Below are 21,783 nucleotides of genomic sequence, written 5' to 3'. Positions count from 1 at the left end.
TGACTTATATTTAAGTATTTTATCCACCTTGAATTTATTTTTGTGTATGGTGTCAGTTAGTGATCGAGTTTCATTTTTTTTTTTTTTTGCATCAGCTGTTTATACGACATGTCAAGCAGCTGGTTGAGATCCATGCCCTGGTAGGCGAACTTGCAGAAGGTCTGCTTCTTCTTCTGTTCTACTTCAGCAATCTTCTTGGCTCTTCAGAGAGGACCACCCACACTGCTGATTTCTGTTATATAGTTTTCCAAGTATAGCTCATTTACCACAGAATCAAGAATATGGTGGTGAGGTAGGTGGGAGTGGAGCCCACTTCTCCTTGTGCACAGATAAAATGCTTAGCTGATCTCCTGAGGAACAGAGTGAACAGTCAATGGATTCCCAGCATATATGAAGATTGGAGGGCAAAATTGTAGAGAACATTAAAAAATAGATGGTAAGGAGATTGTGTTGGGATGGTAAGGTCCCTTGGACACTCATGAGGACCAGTGCTGCTGTGGCCCCTGGCCATGTGCCTGCTAGTGCCTGCTGCAGGATCCTTGGATGAGAACCAAATCAACAGCTCCCTCCCCTGCCAAACAGGGAGGACAGAGCAGCACCAGGATTACATAAAAGAGTAGATGGGAACTGTGAACACCAATATACCTGCTGGAAGAGAGAACTCACTAACAAAGCAACCACCAACAGATAATAAAGGAAGATAGCAGAGGAGTGAGTGGAAGATAGCAGAGGAGAGGAGTGAATGAGAGAACTAACCTCCGCCCAGGATCAATCTGGAATTACAACTAAATGGTGGAGAAATTACCCAGAACAAACAACTGAACAATAGTGAGAGAGAAGTCTTGTAACCTTAGACAGACAGAAGAACCAGCTTCAATGCAAGCTGTCTGCACCTGCACAACAGCATACAAGATGTGGTGGGTGGAATGACTCTCAGTCAACCAGCTGCAGCAAAGGACCCAGAAAAGAAAGACCCAATAACAGTCAAAACCCAAATGCATCCAGAGAGCCAACATAAACAACATCCCAAGAGCAGCAAGTTCAGGAGATCAAGGAAACTGCACCACTGAATCTCACAATCTCACTTTAGTCTTAAAGGAACTTGAAAAAGAACAACAAACAAAGCCCAAAGTGAGCAGAAGGAAGGAAATAATAAAGATCAGAGCAGAAATAAGTGAAATAGTGTCTAAAAATTATTAAAAACTTAATGAATCCTAGAACTGTTTCTTTGAAAAGATAAACAAGACTATCAAACTTTTAAGTAGACTCCTCAAGAAAAAAAGAGGGAAGCCCCAAATAAATAATATCTGAAACAAAAGAGGAGAAATAACAATGGACAGCAAAGAAATACAAAGGATTGTAAGAAAATATTATGCACAACTATATGCCACCAAATTGGACAACCTGGATGAAATGGATAAATTCCTAGAAACATACAATTTTCCAAAGCTAAATCAGGAAGAATCGGAGAATCTGAATAGACAGATTACACATAGTGAAACTGAAGCAATAATAAAAAAATCTCCCAACAAACAAAAGCCCTAGACTGGATGGCTTCACAGGTGAATTTTACCAAACATTCTGAGAACTAACACATCTCTAACTATTTTTAAAAATTCAATTTGAGGGAAGACTCATAATCTCATTTTATGAGACCAGCATTATCCTAATTCCAAAACCATATAAAGACACTACAAAAAAGAAAATTATAGGCCAATATCCATGATGAAAACAGATGCTGAAATTCTCCACAAAATATTAGCAAATTGAATACAGCAATGCATCAGAAAGATCATACATCATGATCAAATGAGATTTATCTTGGAAATGGAAGGTTGGTACAACATTCACAAATCAATAAATGTAATAAACTACATTTAAAAAGAAAGAATAAAAACCACATGATCTTATCAATAGACACAGAAAAAGCATTTGATAAAACCCAGCACCTATTTATAAAAACCCTCAGCAAAGTAGGCATAGAGGGAACATATCTAAACATAATAAAGGCCATATATGATAAACCCGCAGCCAACATCATACTCAATAGGGGGCAATCTACAAACATCCCCCTCAAGATGAGGAACGAAACCCTGACTGATGTAGCTCAGCGGATGAGTGCCGGCCTGTGAACCAAAAGTTGGCTGATTTGATTCCCAGTCAGGGCATGTGCCTGGACTATGGGCCAGGTTCCCAGTATGGGGCATGAGAGAGGCAACCATACTTTGATGCTCTTCTCCTTCCCTTTCTCCCTCCCTTCACCTCTCATAAGATTTTATTTATTTATTTTTAGACAGGGAGCAAGACAGGGACGTCTACTTTCACCTCTCTTTTTCAACATTTCACTGGAAGTTCTAGCCATAGCAATCAGACAAGAAGAAATAAAAAGGGACTTCTGGCCAAGATGGAGGCATAGGTAGAAATGCTTCACATCCTTGCACAACCAAAAGGAGAATAACAACTAATCTAAAATCAATAAACAGCCAGAACTGCCAGAAAATAAAACTTCATGGAACTCCAACAACCAGGGAGTTAAAGAAACATTCAACCAGACTGGTAGGAGGGGCAGAGAGAGGCAGCCAAGCAGAGAGGACTTGCAGCAAGGCACTGGGCCACATGGATGAGGCAGGGCTGGCTGAATGGAAACTAAAGACTCAAAGCTAACTGTAAAATAATGTGTGGGTTGCCACAGTGGGAGAAGCTCCCAGTCTCACAGGACAGTTGGTTGGAAAGTGGGGCTAGAGTAGAGCAAGTGAGACACATTGTTCCCTCTTGGACCCCTCCCCCACATACAGTACCACAATGCAGTGATGTGGGTTGCCCCGCCCTGGTGAATACCTAAGGCCCCTCCCCCTTACAATATAACAGGAGCACTGAGACAAAAAAATATGGCCCAAATGAAAGAATAGGTCAAAACTCCAGAAATAGAAGTAAGCAACAAAAAGAAAGCCAACTTATCAGATGCATAGTTCAAAATACTGATAATCAGGATGTTCACAGAAATGGCTGAGTATGGTTGCAAAATAGAGGAAAAAGTGAAGGCTGTGCAAAGTGAAATAAAGAAAACATACAGGGAACCAACAGTGAAGGGAAGGCAACCGAGACTCAAATCAATGATTGGGAGCAGAAGGGAGAAATAAACATTCAACCAGAACAGAATGAAGAAATAAGAATTCAAAAAAATGAGGAGAGGCTTTGGAACCTCTGGGACAACTTTAAATGTTCCAACATCCAAATCATAGGGGTATCATAAGGAGAAGAGGAAGAGCAAGAAATGGAAAACTTTTTTTGAAAAAATAATGGAGAACTTCCCCAATCTGGCGAAGGAAATAGAGTGCCAGGAAGTCCTGGAAGCTCAGAGAGTCCCAAAGAAGTTGGACCCAAGGAAGCACAAACCAAGGCACATCGTAATTACATTATCCAAGATTAAAGAGAAGGAGAGAGTCTTAAAAGCAGTGAGGGAAAAGGAGACAGTTGCCTACAAAGGAGTTCCCATCAGACTATCAGCTGATTTCTCAAAAGAAACCTTGCAGACAAAAAGAGGCTGGAAAGAAGTATTCAAAGTCATGAAAGGCAAAGACACTACATCCACAATTACTCTATCCAGCAAGGCTATCATTTAGAATGGAAGGGCAGATAAAGTGCTCCTCAGACAAGGTCAAGTTAAAGGAGTTCATAATCACCAAGTCCTTCTTATATGAAATGTTAAAGGGACTTACCTAAAAAAAAAGAAGATGAAAAATATGAACAGAAAATGACAACAAACTCACAACTATCAACACTGAACCTAAAAACAAAAACCAAAATGAACTAAGCAAACTAGAACAGGAACAGAATCAGAGAAATGGAGATCACATGGAGGATTATCATAGGGAGGGGGAGGGTACAATAGGGGGAAAGGTACAGGGAATAAGTAGCATAAATGGTAGGTACAAAATCAACAGGAAGAGGTTAAGAATGGTATAGGAAACAGAGAATTCAAAGAACTTATATGTATGACGCATGGACATAAACTAATGGGAGTGAATGCAAGTGGGAGGGGGGTGCAGGGCAGAATAAAGGGGAAATATGAGACAACTGTAATAGCATAATCAATAAGATATATTTTAAAAAGTTCCTATCACTTAGTGACATCAAAGCTTTTGCAATGTAGTGCAATTCATTACAAACTTGTTTGTGGTGATTCCTGTGTAAAAAAACTTGCACTGCCTGTCGTATAAAAGTATGGCATATACATGTATGTACAGTACATAATACTTGATAATGACAATAAATAACTATGTTACTGGTTTACACATTTACCAACCTATACTTTTTTTTATCATTGTTTTACTCCTTCATAAATAGAAAAGAGTGTATTTGTTTTCTTTATAAAAATATTTGCTATAAAACATTATGTTGTGCCATGCTGGCAGGAGTCACATATATCTTTCATGCACTGCATATCCTGATTGCATCATTTTCTCTTGTGCTTGATTTAATCTCACGTTTTGAACAGTAGCATGCTGTACAGGCTTGTAGCCCCGGAGCAATAGGCTACAGCAGGGGTATCAAACTCATTTTCACCGGGGGCCACATCAGCCTCATGGTTGCTTTCAAAGGGCTGAAAGTAATTTTAGGACTGTATAAACATAACTACTCTTTAACTAGGGGCAAGGAGCTCTACATTGGCCCTTTGAAGGCAACCGCAAGGCTGATGTGGCCCCCGGTGAAAATGAGTTTGACATCCCTGGCTATACCACATAGCCTAGGTGTGCAGTAGGTTATACAATCTAGGTTTATTTAAGTGTACTCTGTGGTGTTCTCACAATGATGAAATTGCTTAATGATGCATTCAGGATGTATCCCCATCATTAAGTGGCACATAACTGAATTTCATTCCTTTTTTAATGGCTGAATGCAGGATGAAAATCCTAGCAGATACAGTGCCAGCCCTCCATGCCACATTTTAAACAAAGGCCCCAGCAAAAATTGGTTGCCTTATAACTGGGTATAATGTTCCTAAACAGTCTTGCTGAGGCAAGCATTGGTATAAGTACCAAGATTTTGGTGTAAGTATCCTCTTCATAGCTAATGGATCATTGATTTTTTTTTGAAGCAGCAGGCTTACAACTGCACTGAACCAACCATGACAGACCTGTTTCTTATTTTCCCACTTCTTACAGCCAGAAGTGGCTCTGGGCAATGAGACCCAAAGTCTGCTGGACCTCAAGGAGATATGTCTAAGAATCTTTTGCTTTCTTGATACAAGTGGAGAGGCTACAAAAGAAAAAAATTGTAAATTGAAATGTTAACAAAGTAAAAAAAAAGGAGAGGATAAAAATTGTAGGGGCCTTTCTCTCATCTTTCTGCTCTAAACCCAGGCCAGGGTTGATGGCTGGAGCTGTAGTACTTGTCTCCCAATCATAAAGACTTGGCTTTGTGGAGATGTAGGCCTTACATCCCTGAGGCATTGAACCTGTACTAGCACCTTCCTATGCAGAAAACTCTTGTTATATGAACAAGATAAACTTCTATTTGTTTCAGCCATTGAGAGACAGGCTTTCTGCTACTTTTCTAATAAGCAACTGATTGGTTTTCCCATACATGTCAGAGGCAGATGTTCACAGCTGCCATGCAAAGAAAAATATCTGTGGAAGGGATTCCTAAGGTACGTTGTGGCTAACCTCTGACTAGAATATAAGGCAGCACTTTCCTAACATGGCTATTGAATTATAAATATATAGTCTGTGTGGGCTTGCACAGGCATGAAGGTAACAGTTCTGAGGTTATCCTGTGTTTTTCTGCCCCTCTTGCATTAAGAAAAAATCATTTATTTATATCTGTGGTAGTCAACATATTCACGAAGGTTCCCCAGGGGCCTTTTGACCTTAGCTGTCATCGACTCACAGAGTGGTGCACTGCAGTGGGAGCCCTGGATGAAAGCCCAACTTTGGAGGATGCTAAAAGGAGCTAAAACATGTAATACCTACATTTTGCTTAATGTAGTGAGATAGGAGCAGGCAGATATAAGGGCCAAACCTGAATTGTTAATAAAAGCTTTAAGGAGTATCTTGAGTCAATAATAAGTTCCTTTTTATTTTAAAACATCTTGCCAATAAGGACATTCTCTACAGTATTTGCTTAAATATTTTCAGATTACTTTAAGATAATTAAAAAAGAATCTGGAGATTTCCCAAGGCCTTGCTTAAATGACTCACATGTAGAAAAATCACAATGTGCATAACGAGAAGCATAAAACAAAACTATGAGTGCCTAGAAATGACTTTGCTTTTGTTCTAAAGAATCTGAACTGAGATTATATTTTGAAGTTGAGTAGGGAGGGATTTGGGTCTTTGGAAGTAGAACAAAAAATAAAGAGCTATGATTTGGGGATGATAAAATAGGTGAAAAAAACCTCAAACCTCTTATATTTATAGGTACCTTTCATATAATTTGGAACATGTCACAGGAGTGTGATAGCATAAATATATAAAAGGCATTTAAGTACTTTCAGTTTTCTAGGACTGCACTGAATTTTAACTATACGTATTTACTAACACAGAGTAAGTAAGTGGATCTTGCCAGTTGATATTCCATAGACCCAGAGCAACAAAAGTGAGAATGGGGCAGAAATACATTAGACAAAAGCAAATGATAACTAAGAAGGTATGAATTATAAACAAAGTAGATGATCAAGAATCCACACGAAGTGATTAACGATCTTGAGATGGGGAGATTACCTGGATTGTCTAAGATGGCTCCAAGTCTGATCACCAGAGCCCTAAAATGGGAATCAAGGAGGTGAAAGGAGGAAGTAGAAGGTGTGACAATGAAAACAAGATGGTACACTGCTGGCTTTGAAGATGGAAGGAGGGGCCATGATACAAGTAATGCAGCTTCATAAGCTGGAAAAGGCAAGGAAATGGACTCTTCTCTAGAGCCTCCGAAAGAAACCATCCCTGTGGATACCGTGACTCCAGCCCTGTGACACCGATTTCAGATTCTGTTCCATGTGCACTTAAAGAAAATGTGTATTCTTCTGTTGTTGGGTGGAGTGTTCTAAAATATCAATTAGATGTAGTTGGTTGATAGAATTGTTCAGATCTTCTGTATTCTTTTTGGTTTTTGGTCTACCAGTTCTATTACTGAGACAGCAGTATTGAAGTCTCCAACTCTAATTGTGGATATTTTTTATTTCTCCTTTCAGTTCTGTCAGCTTTTGCTTTGGGTATTTTAAAGCTCTGGAATTAAATGCATACATATCTAGGGTTGTGTGATGAGCAGTCCCTAAGAAGGAGAGTCCCAATGAAATGACCTCTTGAAGTTCATGCCTTTGTGTAATCCCCTCCCATTGAGTGGGGGCAGGACTTGGAACTTGTTTCTAACCAGTAGAATATGGAAAAGGTGATGGGGTGTCTCTCTCTTAATTAAGTTATGTTATATGTTAAAGATGAAATGTCACTCCCATAATTATTTCACATTATGTAAGGCTCCATCTTAGTAAATTGGAACGAGATTATTTTTGTTGAATTGATGAAGTAAGCAACATGTTGGGGAAACCTATGTGGCAAGGAACCTTAGTCAGCCCCTAGGAACAGCAGGTGAACTCTCATGCCTCAGAGTAGCTGCCAATGGACAGCCAGAAACAATTCAAGGCCCTTAGTCATACTGCTGCAAGGAAATGAATTATGCCAAAAACCTGAATGAGTTTGGAAGTGAATCTTTCCCCAGTCAAGCTTATGATGAGGCTACAGCCTTAGCAGAAACCTGAATTGCAGACATTCTGAAGCAGAGAACCCAGTTAAGCTGTGCCCTGACTTCTGACCTACAGAAACTGTGAGATACTAAATGTATTGTACATTGTTTTAAGTGACTCAGCTTGTGGTGATCTGTTATGCAGCGATAGAAAACTAATACAAGATTGTAATGTCTTCTTGGTGGATGGATCAGTTATTATGATGCAGTATTGCTCTTCAGTCTTTCCTATTTTCTTTCCTGGGAAGTCTATGTAACATGTTTGATGTTAATAAAGCCACTGTAGCGCTCTATTATTAATATTTACATAGTATGCATGTTTCAATAATTTTACTTTAAACCTACCTGTATCAGAATATATGAAATGAGTTTCTTTCTCGGGAAATAATGTTTTTTTTTAATTTTTATTTATTTAATTTTAGAGGGGAAGGGAGAGAGAGAGGGAGAGAAACATCAGTGTGTGGTTGTCTCTTGCATGCCCCATACTGGGGGCATGGCCTGCAACCCAGGCATGTGCTCTGACTGGGAATTGGACCAGTGACCCTTGGTTTGCAGGCTAGTGCTCAGTTCACTGAGCCACACCAGCTGGGCAAATAATGTATTTTTATTGAGGTATAATGAACACATTATATAAGTTTCAGGTATACAACATAATGGTTCTATATTTGTATATATTACAAAATGATCATCACAATTAAGTCTAGTTAAACATCTATTACCTCATTTTGTTCTTTTTTTCCAACCACTCCCACCCACCCCAGCCATCTCAGCCCCTACCCTCGATCCTACCCCCCCCTTTGGCTTTGTCTATGTGTCCTTTATACATTTTCCTTGACAACCCTTCCCTATTTTCCCCTGTTATCCCCTCCTGCCACCCCTCTGGTTACTGTCAGTTTGTTCTTTATTTCAATGTCTCTGATTGTATTTTGCTTGCTTGTTTGTTTTGCTGATTAGGTTCCACTTATAGGTGAGATCATATGGTATTTATCTTTTACCACCTGGCTTATGAAATGAGTTTCTTGTAGGCACTCATTTTGGAATCCTGTTTTTATCCATTATGACAATCTCTCTTTTAATTGATTTATTTAGATCATTTATATTTAATGTAGTTATTGATATGTTTGGATTTAGGCCTACCATTTTATTATTTGTTTTCTCTTTGTTCCTTCTGTTTTTTGTCCCTCCATTTGCTCTTTCCCACCTCTTTTTCTGTTTCTCTGAGTATTTTTAGTATTCCATTTAATTTATTTCTTTGTATATTCTATGGAATACAATATACATACTCAAGTTTTTACAGTATACCTAGGATCAATATTTACCAATTCAAGTAGAATATAGAAACTACTAACTTTTAGAACCCTTTATCTTCCTTCTTTTATGCTGTGGTTGTTTGTGTATTATATCTGTATACTTTGAAAATCCCATTAGACCATGTTGTAATTTTTGTTTTCAAAGAGCATATTTTAAAGAACTGGTGAGGAGAACTTCTCTCAGCCATCCCTTTTTAGCAGGTCTGTTAGCAATGGATTCTCTCACTCTTCCTTCTGTGGAGAATATCTTTATTTCACTGTCATTCTTGAAAGCTATTTTTGCTGGATGTATTATTTTGGGTTGACAATTCTTTCAGCACTTTAAAAATGTTGTGCACTTCTTTACGACCTCCTTGGTTTCTAATAAGAAATTCATAGTCATTTGGATTATTACCTTGAATGTAATGTGTCATTTTTGTCTTTCTGCTTTAAATATATTTTCTTTGTCTTTCTTTTCAATAGTTTAAATATAATATACCTAAGCATTAATTCATAATTCATCCTGTTTGGAGTTTGCTGAGGTTCTTGTTTGCTGTATCTACATAAACCTGTAGGTACAGGTTTATGTTGTTTGTTAAATTTGGAATGTTTTCAGTGTTTATATAGTCACATATGGTTTTTTCTCCATCACACTTTTTCTCTTGTCCTGAGATTCCAAAGGCATGAACATTAGACCTTTCGTTATTATTGTACCGGTCTTTGTGGCTATGTTCATTTACTTCTCAAATTTTCATCTTTGTTGTTAAGGTTGGATAATTTCTCCTCATCTATCTCCAAATTTACTGACTCTTTCATCTTCATTTTGTTATTGAGCTCATCTAGTTACCTTTAAAATTTCAGTTATTATATTTTTCAGTTATAACATTTCAATTTGTTTCTTCTTTGCTGAGACTTTTTATCTTTCCATTCATTTCAAGATTGTTTGTTCTTACTTATTGAAACATTTTTAAAGATTTTATTTATTTATTTTTAGAGAGAGAAGGGAGGGAGATAGAGAGAGAGAGAAACATCAATGTGCGGTTGCTGGGGGTCATGGCCTGCAGTCCAGGCATGTACCCTGACTGGGAATTGAACCTGTGACACTTTGGTTTGCAGCCCACGCTCAATCCACTGAGCTATGCCAGCCAGGGCTTATTGAAACACTTCTATAATATCTGCTTTAAATTCTTTCTTTCTAGGTAACTCAAACATTTGTGTCCCATATCACTTCAGCATTGGTGTTGAAATTTTTATATTTCTTCGTGTGCTGAAATTTTTGGGTTGTATCCTGCACATGTTTAATCTTATGCTATTGGATCTTATATCTTGCTTTAATCTTAAAGGGAAATATCCATATATTTGTTTTAGTTTGTAGTCAACATGGCTGGGTCCAGATCACAAGTTCTGAACTGCCTTCTATGGATCATGGCTCCAAAGTCAATTCAGTTTTCAAAACTTTTGTAGTGTTTGAATCTGTACTACAGGTGTTTTATCCAGTGGCTAGTTTAGGATCTGGGTGATCTGTTTCTTAGTTCAGTTATTACAGTCTTTGGTATGTTAAGATCAGATCTACATGAAGATCAAGGTGGATCTAGGAGTTCATAATGACTGTAGGATTCTTTCTCCAAAATCCTCACTCTCCACAGTTTCCCTGCCTGATATTTTGCAGTTCCTTGGAGTTCCCCATTTTGATCCTTTGGCAATAAATCTGAGTCTTTGTTTACTCCTCTCTGCTTTGCACTTCCTGCAACTTTGCCCACGTCTGGGGCCAAACATCAGGAGGACACAGAAAGATAAAAAATGTCAATGAGGTTTTCCCCTCACTGTCTTGGAACCACAGCTACTCTAACCCTATCAGAAGGTTCCTCTCTCCCTTAGCATTTTAAGCACTCGATAGCGCTGCTTCCTCCATTGTCACTGTCATAGGAAGATTGCCTATTGGCCAGGGTATGAGAGAATTGAAAAAAAGAAAAAATGGTGTACTCCCCCACTTTCTCTGGATTTTAAGAGATCTATTTTCTACTCTTACTGGTATTCTCTGTCCATATCTATGCCCCCTTCTGAGTTTTGGGCTGTCTTAACTGCAATCTAGTGGCTAGTGGAGGAAAAAATTGGTAAACTCGTTACCAGTTCTTATACTTCAAATTCTGGTGTTCGTTCCCAATTTACCTGATACAGTTTATGTTTTAAAATACTTAAACAGTTGCTCCATGCATTCTACTCAGATTTTATAGCTGCATTCAGTGGGAAAGAGTAGGTTAAATGTTATCATTCTGTGTTAACTAGAATCATGACCCTTGTATTGTATAGGTTAGTTTTCATACACAAATGTGTATAGATAATGGAGTGTTTTCTTTGGTGTATATTTGTGTTGGGATTAACCTTTTCGTATACTATCTGAGGCAACAACTTTATACTGTAAATACTCATCTGGATGTCTATTGCTATGGAAGACACCCTCAACCTTAGTACCTTAAAATAACATAAATCATTTTATTATTGCATAGATACAGGGATTGATTAAGAAGCTAGATGGTTCTTCCTTGGGGTGTCTCAGATGTTTACGGTAAGATGGTGGCTGAGAATTAAATAATTTGAGGGCTCACTCACTCATGTGTGTGGCATATGGGCTGGGAACACTAAAAAAAGCTGGGGTTCCTGTGGTGTCTATCTCTATTGCTATGTGGTTTATCCAGCATGGCAGCTTCAAGGTAGATAGATTTCTTTTTTTATTTTCTACACTTATTGAGATATAACTAATGCATAACATTGTAAGTTTAAGGTATACAATGTGTTGATTTGATACATTTATATTTTACAATATAGTTACCATCATAATGTTAACTAACACCTCCATCACATCAGCGAATTAGCATTTCAATTTTTGTGGTGAGAACATTTAAGATCTTCTCTTTCAGAAACTTTCAAGTATACGGTATAGTATTATCTATAATCACGATGCTGTGCATTAGTTCCTCAGAACTTATTCATCTTATAACTGGAAGTTTGTACTTTTTTTCCATTTCTCCCACTCTGGGCCCTGGTAACCAACATTCTACTCTGTTTCTACTAATTAAGCTTCTTTATATTCCACATATGAGTCAGGTTATACAGTATTTGTCTTTCTGTGTCTAACTTATTTCACTTAGCATGATGTCCTCAAGGTCTATCCATGTGTCCGAAATGGCAGGATTGCCTTCTTTCTCATGGCTGAATATTCCTCTGTGTGTGTGTGTGTGTGTGTTCTTTATCCATTCATCCATTGATGGGCACTTTCTGTATCTTGGCTATTGTGAGTAATGCTGCAATAAGCATGGGAGTGCAGATATCTCTTTGAGATACTGTTTTAATTTTCTTTGGATATCTATCTAGAACTGGGAGTGCTGGATCATATGGTAGTTCTAATTTTAACTTTTGGGGGAACCTCCATAGTGTTTTTCATAGTCACTGCACCAATTTACATTCCCACCACATCAGTACACAAAAGTTCATTTTTCTCCACATTCTCATCAGTATTTTTTAATCTTCTATCTTTTTGATGATAGCCACTCTAACAGGTATGAGGTGATATCTCATTGTGGTCTAGATTTATTACATGGAAGCTCAGGACTCCAAAGTGAGAGAAAGAAGGTGAGAGTGAGTCAGGTAGAAACTAGGTTGCTTTTTATGACTTAGCTTCACAAGTTACCCAGTCTTCATTGCCACATTCTATTCTTTGAGGCAGTTGCAAGGGTCTACTGAAATTCAAGGGGGTGGGAACACAGATGCCCCTTATTGATGGGAGAGTGGCATGGTTCTGGAAGAGCACGTGGGATTGGAAATATGCTTGTGGGCATTTTTGGAAAATACAATCTGCCACAAGTACTAAGAATTTTGTACTTTTAAGGTAGCTCCTGAATTGTCCTCAGAATGAACTATATATAGGGAGAAGTTCTGTTTTTTACTTTTGGGGACCCAAGGGGGTGTAATATTAAATATTGTGATCAATATTGTGATCAATATGGTCAGTTTTCAGCAAACATAGATTTTAATGAGTTTCCAGAAATTAGATCAAGTTTTCCCATTGTTGTATAACTTTCTCTGTGACCATCCAGGTTTTTAGTGTTTGCAATTTCATTGCAAACCTTCATGGAATCATAGGGTACAGTTGTACCTTGGTACTCATCATTAATTTGTTCTGAAACTTGTGATGAGTGCCTAAATCAACAATACCAAACTATGAAGCATTTTCTCTTGTGGGGTGGTGTCATGACTCATACAAGTTCTAGAAAGTGCGACAAGTCCCAAGCAAGCACCAAGATCTGAAACATTTTTTTTCCTCATCAAAATGTGATGAGTACAGGGTTTGATGAATTCTGAAGCTGAGTACTGAGGTATGAGTGGCATATGGATTTTTCAGGGTTTGGGTGACTGGAATAGGAAATAGGAATAGGAAACTCTACCTAAAATCTAGATGAGATTCTTCTGTTTAAAGAAGGGCCTACACGGGCTTGCCAGCGTGTTCACCTAGAGGGGAATCAGGAAGGCTGCAGTACTCCAAATATCTTTCCTACCTAATGCCATCTCTATCCCATAATTGCTCTTTTAGTTCAGCTTTGCTTTCCTCAATGAATCCTCTAAAAAATGCAAATGCACCTGGGAGAGAAATACGGGAGAGAAATCCCAGCAGTTCGTTTCAGAGTGGTTCAATAAACACTTTAAGAGTACAGTGCTAGGCACTGGGAATTCAGTGACTATAATTTGGTCTCTCTTTTCTTTCAAGATTTTATTTATTTGTTTTTAGAGAGAGGGGAAGGGACGGAGAGAGAGGGAGAGAAACATCAACGTAAGATTGCCTCTCACGCTCCCACTACTGGGGACCTGGCTTGCAACCCAGGCATGCGCCCTGACTGGTAATGGAACCAGTGACCTGTTGCTTGCAGTCCAACGCTCAGTCCACTGAACCACACCAGCCAGGGCGCTCTTTTCTTTCTTGAACAGGGTAGCTTGAAAATTCTAGTTCCTGAGAATTTGTTCTGAGAGGTTTTATCCTTCAGAGTCCAGTTTATAGTTTTTTCCAGAGCTGGGCCTGATCCTAAGAATTATCCGAAGACTTTCTGGGCTACCATAATGTCAACATAAAAGTAATACACGATGCCCACCCCCCCCATCAACCCATTCCACCTCTCATCTACCTGGAATGGCAAGTGTTCAGCTCCTTCAGCCCTCTTCCCAGAATAAGGAGTGAGTCTATTTTTCAAGTGGTGAAGAATACACTTTGCTCTCCTCTCATTCCGACCCCTTGCGGGTCCTCGCTTTGGGACAGAGTAGAGCAGAGGTTTGAATAAAGCCTGGCAGATTCTGGGAAGCCCTGAAGGCTGGCAGGCACTATGAGTGGAAGGAGAGCTGTAAGGGGTAGGGTGGTTTCGTGGCTCCTCACTTCCTCCAGGGCCCCCACTTTATTGAGCTCAGGGTGGCTACACAAACTGTCTGAGATGAAACATTCTTCAGTGGCCCCAGAGAAAGGACTGAAGGCCACTCAGGGCGCAAATCCAAGCTGACGTTCCTGCCAGGCGGGCGACCTCTGGCGTCCCGTTTAGGGTACGTGGTGGCAAGGGCTCTGGAATCTGACCCCACGACCCCAGACGACCTGGCCAGGTATGCCAGGACCCGGGGAGGAGCTCTGAGAGGCCAGGGGTTGGCAGCCGAGTCCGTGAGTCGAAGGGTGACAGCCAAACCTGCTTCTTGGCCCGACCGACGGTGGGCAGGGCGAGGCTCAAGGCCGAACAGGTGCGCGGGCTGGGGGTGGGGGTGGGGGTGGGGGCGGTGCTTGGGGATCTTGCGCACTGCGCTTGCCCCTCCCCCTATCGGGCGCCAACGGGAGGAGGAGCTGCGGCTGCCACCACCACTCCAGCAGGTCTGCTGGTAGGAGACAACTCGCCGATAGCGATAGCGCGGGCTGCAGGTCCACACGCCGGACAGACAGGCGGCTCTGAGGCCATGGAGCCTGGTGGTGGTGACTTAGTGCGCTTTGGCCAGGGGCGGGCTGCCCAGGTGCTGCCAACGCGGTTGCTGCTGCTGCCGCTGTTGCTGGGTCGGGGGCTGCGTGTAGTGGCCGCGGCCTCCTCCTCTGGGGCGGCGGCTGAGGACAGCAGCGCCATGGAGGAGCTCGCTACTGAGAAGGAAGCGGAGGAGAGCCACAGGCAAGACAGCGTGAGCCTGCTCACTTTCATTCTGCTGCTCACGCTCACCATCCTCACCATCTGGCTCTTCAAGCACCGCCGGGTGCGCTTCCTGCACGAGACCGGGCTGGCTATGATCTATGGTGAGCACCCCGCTCGTGCCCATAACCCCGACACTTTTTGGGCAGCCTGGACACTGCTTTCCTCTCTGTGCTTCATTGTGTTCCCCCATCACTTGCAACGTGTTTTTTTTTTTTTTTTTTTTTTTTCCTTTTTTCTTTCCCCGCTGCTACGGTGTTGGTTTCCAAGGTCAACTGTCTGCATTTTCTGGTTTTCTATTACTGTTGAAAAGAATTCAACCCCATTTAGACGTTTCTTAACGGGGAACCAGGAAAATGACAGGCACAAAGGTGGCCTGGTTCTGTCCACCGGGTTCTGACTTACCCTTGCCCCATCTCGCCCCCGTACCCCTGCCCCAGTTCAGTTCAATAGAATGTGTGTGCCCTGGCGGGAGGTGGATGACTTCACAGGGGACTGCGCTATCCTGGGAGGCAGGCCACGGTGAGGGTCAGGGCGAGGGCTGAGGGCTTCTTGGCTTTGGTATGGGCTGGGGTGGACTGGTGGATGCTACATCCACGGGCAGCCTGTCTGGGGGTCCACTTCAGAGATGTGTTCCTTGGTCTCTAGTTAATAATGTGAGAGCATGAAGCACTGTGAAAGGTGATTGTAGTTCAGGACCCAGAGAGGTACACAGCCATGTTGGAACTAGTCCCGGAGATGGGCACGTCTTCCACCTTTATGTCTAGGGGGGAAGTTGTGCCCAGTTACTTGCCTTACTCCAAGAGGAGAGGAGTTTTTATATTCTTCAGATTGTAACATGGACGTGACTTTGAAGATACATTTGTGAATGTATGAAGAGGAAGAGTAATGGTTTTAATTCTGGAGTCAGCCTTCTTTTGTTGTGAGGGGTGGGCTGTTGCCACCATCCTTTTCTGGATTTAATGGCACATGGTGTGTCACATGCACAGTGGTCAGTACAAATCTTCTGTCATTGTATGTGTCACTTAGCCACAATATGAATCATCCTTTCTTTCCCACTATGCCCCTAAACCCCACCCTGTCACTCCAAACAGGAACCAAGCGTTCTCTTTTTGTAGAGTTAGGGCCCACATTGGCACGCTGATTTGAAATAGAGGAGCCCATCTCATGACCTGTCCCAAGAGGCAGCATTTTACTTTATCACTTATACTGGAGGGATTTCTCCATTCAATTTCCATTCAGGGTTCCCTGATAGAGAATGGAAAGAAGACACCTGAATCTTTAATGTGAAAATTACCCTTGGCCCTGGGGCTTGCTTCTCTTGGTTCTTGATTGGTGGTTGACAGCCCAGGCTAATGGCCACAAATGTTACAAAGTGCTGTCAGGAGCCCTCGGTTTTCAGGGTAGCCACAGATCTTGAATTGAAACAGGACCAGGTCCAAAACTGAGTATGGTTACTGAAAATTGCAGGTGTAAATACAAACTTTGGCCTTGATACCTGGTCATTCTTGAATTCTGTGGGTTGTGTCAGTTGGTGACAAATGTTTGATGCCAGGGCTGCATGTAAGTTAGGAGGTTTCCTCAGCAGAGAGCAAAGTGGGGAGTTAAAGCACGTTATCATTTCTGGTGATTGATTCTAGGCCATAATGCAAATGAAGATTGCCTTTATATTATATAGATAGCCTTGAAAATATTTTTATTTTATAGCCCTTGTACCTGATTTCATTAAAGTACAATGTAAAATATTTTAGAAGGTATCTTTGACAGGCTCATAAATACATGCTCAAGTGCATGGAAACCTAATGGGGGATTTAAAAATACATTTTCTGAGGAGTACTCCATGTTCTTAGGCTCTCAATCACCTTTATTTTAAGGCTTAAAAACAGCAGTGGAATTTTCCTTTGCTGATATGTACTTTTTAGATTCATTACAAGCTTTTAGTCACTGGAGTTGTACTACAGTGTTTCATTTTGTGTTACTGAAATCTGGTTTAATTGGTGATTGTTCAGAAATGGCAGCATCATTTCATAGCATTCTGTGTAATTTTTGTACTATGTCTTTGGGTTTTAGTATTACTTTAAAATGTATTAAAAATTTTAGTTTGTCAATATGTAATGTCCTAGGTTATGCCAAATATTAATATTTTGATGTGAGTTGCTTATAATTGTGAGAAAATATTTCTCTCTGAGATAGTCTCTTTTATTTCAAGAACCCCCTCCCAATCTGAATTCTAATGTCATTTGATTAGCTAATTATTCATTATATACTGGAGACTATCGAAATTCTGATAAAAAATGCAGTATGAAAATCTTTGAACACTTAAGTGAATGCAGTGCAGGTTTTCAGGACTTCTCTTTTTTAGTAGTAAGAAATCAGGTTGCATTTGTTGAGATCAATAGAGGAAGTGAGTAATTGTCCTGTTGCCTCTGAGTAATAAAGGACAAATGACACAAGAAATACTTAAGTATCTGCTGCATGCTGGGGGCTCCACTTCATTTCTGGAGGTAAACAATTTAACTTTTAAATATGAGCAAATTGTTATGAGTGAAAGAGTCCAACTGTGAATTTTAAAAGTCTTTGAAATTAAAAAAATCTGATTTCTGCCATATTTAAATGGTACTTTAATCTGAGAGGGAAGACTTTTATATACAAATATATTAAATTGTCCCTGGCTGGTGTAGCTCAGTGGATTGAGCACAGGCCTGGGAACCAAAGGGCCACCAGTTTGATTCCCAGGCGGGGCACATGCCTGGGTGGTGGACCAGGTCCCCAGTGTGGGCCCTCGATAGGCAACCACACATTGATGTTTCTCTCCCTCTCTTTCTCTTTCCCTTTCCCTCCTTCTAAAAAATGAATGAATGAATGAATGAATGAATAAATAAAATTGTGATAATACATATATTTGCTAGTATATGTATTATATGTATTGGTTTCCTTGTAGAGGTGAAGGATAGGAACTAGGTGGCCATGACATAGGGACTGGAGGGAGACATCACTCTATACACTTTTGTGCTATTTGATTTTGACCTTTGAAAGCATGCCCATGCCTTCATTCTGTGGCATTTGTGATGGTATTTGAAGATGCTTCTCAGATCATTCAATTCGATGTCCATTTCTCCTTATTTAAATCACATTATGTTGTCAATTTCTGTTGTCAACTTTCAGTTGTTGTCTGTACTTATGGAGCTGCTGGGATTGAGACAATAGGGGGAAAGGGGAAGCTATTTTCTTTCCTCTTTCTCTTCTTCTTTTTATCCCATTATTCCCAATAAATAGTTGATGTTAAATTAGGAGTGGTGTGCACAAATAGATCCAACAACTGCACTTATTTTGATGCAAAGGACCCAAAGACAGTAAAAGACAGATACAATGTGAATCCTTACCATTTAAATGGAAAGTAACTCCCCCTTCCACCAAGAGAGATTTATAAGCACTTCTCCCTGACAACAGCCCCAGACAGCTACAAGAGAAGGTAACCACAGACCAGACTCCAGGGAAGTTGAAAGCAGTACCCCAGACCCTGTGATGGGAGCTTCATGGCAACAGGCAAGGCCATTAGTCAAACATGTTTTGTCAGGAAAGGGAGCTCCCAGCTGCCTAGTTCTGTAGTGATTATGTGCCATCCTAAAGTTACTGGGCACAGCATGTCTGTGCAGCAGAAATAGCAAGTGTTTGAGGCAGGGAAAGCTGGTATAAACAGACTGCGTCAGTTAATTGTGGTTCTCTCTCATGTGTACAGTAGTTCCACTTCCCCCATGATATTTTTGTGACAACTGATATGGGTCCAAAATACCTAACTTGGCCATGCTAGTCTACCACCTGCTTCTTGTTTCCCTCCTGCTTCCTGCCTATTAACTTTTCCAAGCCCCTCCAGGTTCTGTGGCTTGTGGGCTCACTGTTGCTTTGTTGGAGCTGGATTACTTAAGTACAGACTGAGAGTGGGTTCACAGGCAAAATTTGAAAGGGGAAAATGTGATCTTTTGCAGTAGCATGAAATTAACATTTGAGCCCGTGAACAAACATTTCGGGACCACCTTCTTCCTGGTTAATCAAAAGCCCTAATTTTTTAAAGAACTTGTACTTTGGCCCTAGTTTGGGCAACTCCATAGGGTCTCACTTTGGTACAGATTGCCTGGGTTCAAATGCTGGCCAGGTTACTTATAAAGCTGTATATAACATTGGGTAAGCTCTCTGAGCCTTAGCTTCCTCTTTTAAAAAATGCAAACAGTGTCACTTACCTCACAGGATTATTGCATGAATGAGATACTCTAAAGGTCAAGCAAGTGCAGTTTCTGGCACTTAAAACACTTGGTAAATATTAGTTTTCATTCTCACTCTAGACTTTGTGATTCTTTGCTACTTGAGGCTGGTTCAGTAGAGACCTAATATAATTCGACAATGCATTAGGATGAAGTTAGTAGGAGTGAGGAGAGCTGCAATTTTTTGTGGGCTATTTGTTAATACCTGGGAAAAAAAGGTACAGTGGATCTACTCTACTCTTTTATCCAGCAATCTCAACTATTAGACTTTATTCTTCAGAAATGCTTGCATTAGTATGTTACATTACTTTCACTGCAGCATTTGTTGCAGCAGAAACAAGTTGCAGTGCTCATCAAGAAGGGACTGGTTTAAATGTATAGCACATTCCTGCTAAGGAATACTATGCAGCTGATAAAAGAGGTATTTTGGGATCTTCTTTTAAGGCTGCTGTCTACATGTACTGTTGTGGTAAAAACAAGGCACATTCAGTTATGTGTAGTATTATCTCATTTATTCCTTAAAAATTATGTAATATATGTATGTAAACATGATGTGTAGACATTTATATATGACATAATATGATTCCCTGGAAAGATACACAAACTTAACAGTGGTTATGTTTTGGCAGTGGGTTCAGTTGTTGGGAGAGAAGGAGGGAGATGTTGCTTGATAGTCTTCTGAATGGTCTGAAATTCCTGTAACACTGACACAATACTTTTGCAATTGAAACATTGTTCTAAAATAAAGCAAATGACTTTTATGTAGTAAAAATACATTAGAGATTGATTATTGTTATGTGGTAAGGGAGCATTAATTATTTAAAAGTTATAAATAGAACTAAAATGTGTGTTAAAGAAGAAAAAACAATATTTCTTGAAAGTGTTTCTTGGAACTTTCAGAAGTTAACCATTTTAGAATGATATAATTAGAAAAATCACCATTTTACAACCCTCAATGATAATTGATTTAGGGATTTTCAGTCAATTCAAGAGTTTTAGGTGAGATGCTGTTGGAGAACATGGTAGTTGCATAGTGTTGAGTATCACCCCACAGATTACTTGACTATCAAAGGAAGGGTGGAAATGTATGGCAATCTTAAAACCGACTTATCAAATTTATTCTAACTCCTTGTGGAACTCTCTAGTATTATGTGTCTCCTGATGTAATGTAATAGGAAGCATACAGCTTTATCTGTGTAGTATTCACCCTCCAAATGTTTCTTCTGAATCTAATTGAGGTTTTAGGCATATCTTCCAGTTTATAGGAAATATAGGAGACAGACACAAATTATAAAATACCATGCATAAACAAACATATCCGAGATATGGGACAATTTACAAGACAGCTAAGACAGTTACCCTGGTTTCTTCAAAAAGTCTTTGTCGAGGGAAACAAAAAGGCAGATAAGTGTTTGTTATGGACTGAACTGTACCTCCCCTGCAAATCCGTACAATGAAGTACAATCCCTAGTGTGATGGTACTTGCAAGTGGGGCCTTTGGGAGATGATTTGGGTTAGATGAGGTCATGAAGGTGAGTCTCCATGATGAGATTAGTGCCTTTATAAGAAGAGGAAGAAACCAGAGCTTTCCCTTTCTCTGCTGTGTGAGGATAACAGCAAGAAGGCAGCCATTTACAAGCCAAAAAGAGTGCTCTAACCAGACACTAAATCTGCTGGCATCTCGATCTTGGACTTCCCAGTGTCCAGAACTGTGAGAAATAAATGTTTTCTTTTAAGTCCTCACTTGAGAATATATTCATTGATTTTAGAAAGGGAAGGAGAGAGAGAAACATTGATCGATTGTCTTCCATATATGTCTTGACTGGGAATCAAACTGGTAACTTAAGCATGTGCCCTGACCAGGAACCCAGACTGCAACTTTTGGTGCATGGTTCCACGCTCCAACCAACTGACCCATCCAGCCAGAGCAGAAATAAATGTTTGTTGTTTAAGCCATCCAGCCTAGTATTTTTTTTAGTAGTTTAAGAAGACTAAGACAGTGTTCTAAGTTAATAGACACAAGGAGACATAACCAAATGTAACACAGAAAATTTGACTGGCTTCTGGTTCATGAAAAAGGTGTAAAAATGTTTTGGGGACAGTCAGGAATATTTGAATGTGGACTTGGTGTTAGATGATAGTAGGGAACTACTGTTATTTTTCTTAGGTGTGATAATCAAGGTTATATAGGAGAATGTACTTAAGTCTTTGGAGACATAGGCTGAAGTATTTAGGGGTGAAGTGTATTAGAATGAGTCCTAATGTATGCAACTTACTTTAAAAAATTTCACTAAAAAT

General features: G+C 40.1%; 1 protein-coding gene across 2 annotated transcripts in view; it reads left to right on the top strand.

Moving 5' to 3' along the window:
- Positions 1-14,871: 14,871 nt before the first annotated feature.
- The window catches only part of SLC9A7 (solute carrier family 9 member A7), a 181,981-nt gene continuing 175,069 nt past the window's right edge, over positions 14,872-21,783 (top strand). Inside the window, exon 1 of one of the 2 annotated variants that reach the window (XM_028522566.2) lies at positions 14,872-15,330. In XM_028522566.2, coding sequence (XP_028378367.1) covers positions 15,006-15,330 — 325 coding nt within the window. In that variant the 5' untranslated portion in view covers positions 14,872-15,005. The remainder of the gene's footprint in view (positions 15,331-21,783) is intronic. The other variant, XM_028522564.2, reaches the window with a different exon arrangement.

This window comes from Phyllostomus discolor, chromosome X (assembly GCF_004126475.2).
Source record: "Phyllostomus discolor isolate MPI-MPIP mPhyDis1 chromosome X, mPhyDis1.pri.v3, whole genome shotgun sequence".
In the NCBI taxonomy this organism is placed as follows: Eukaryota; Metazoa; Chordata; class Mammalia; order Chiroptera; family Phyllostomidae; genus Phyllostomus; species Phyllostomus discolor.
This window is presented reverse-complemented; position numbering and strand designations above follow the sequence as displayed.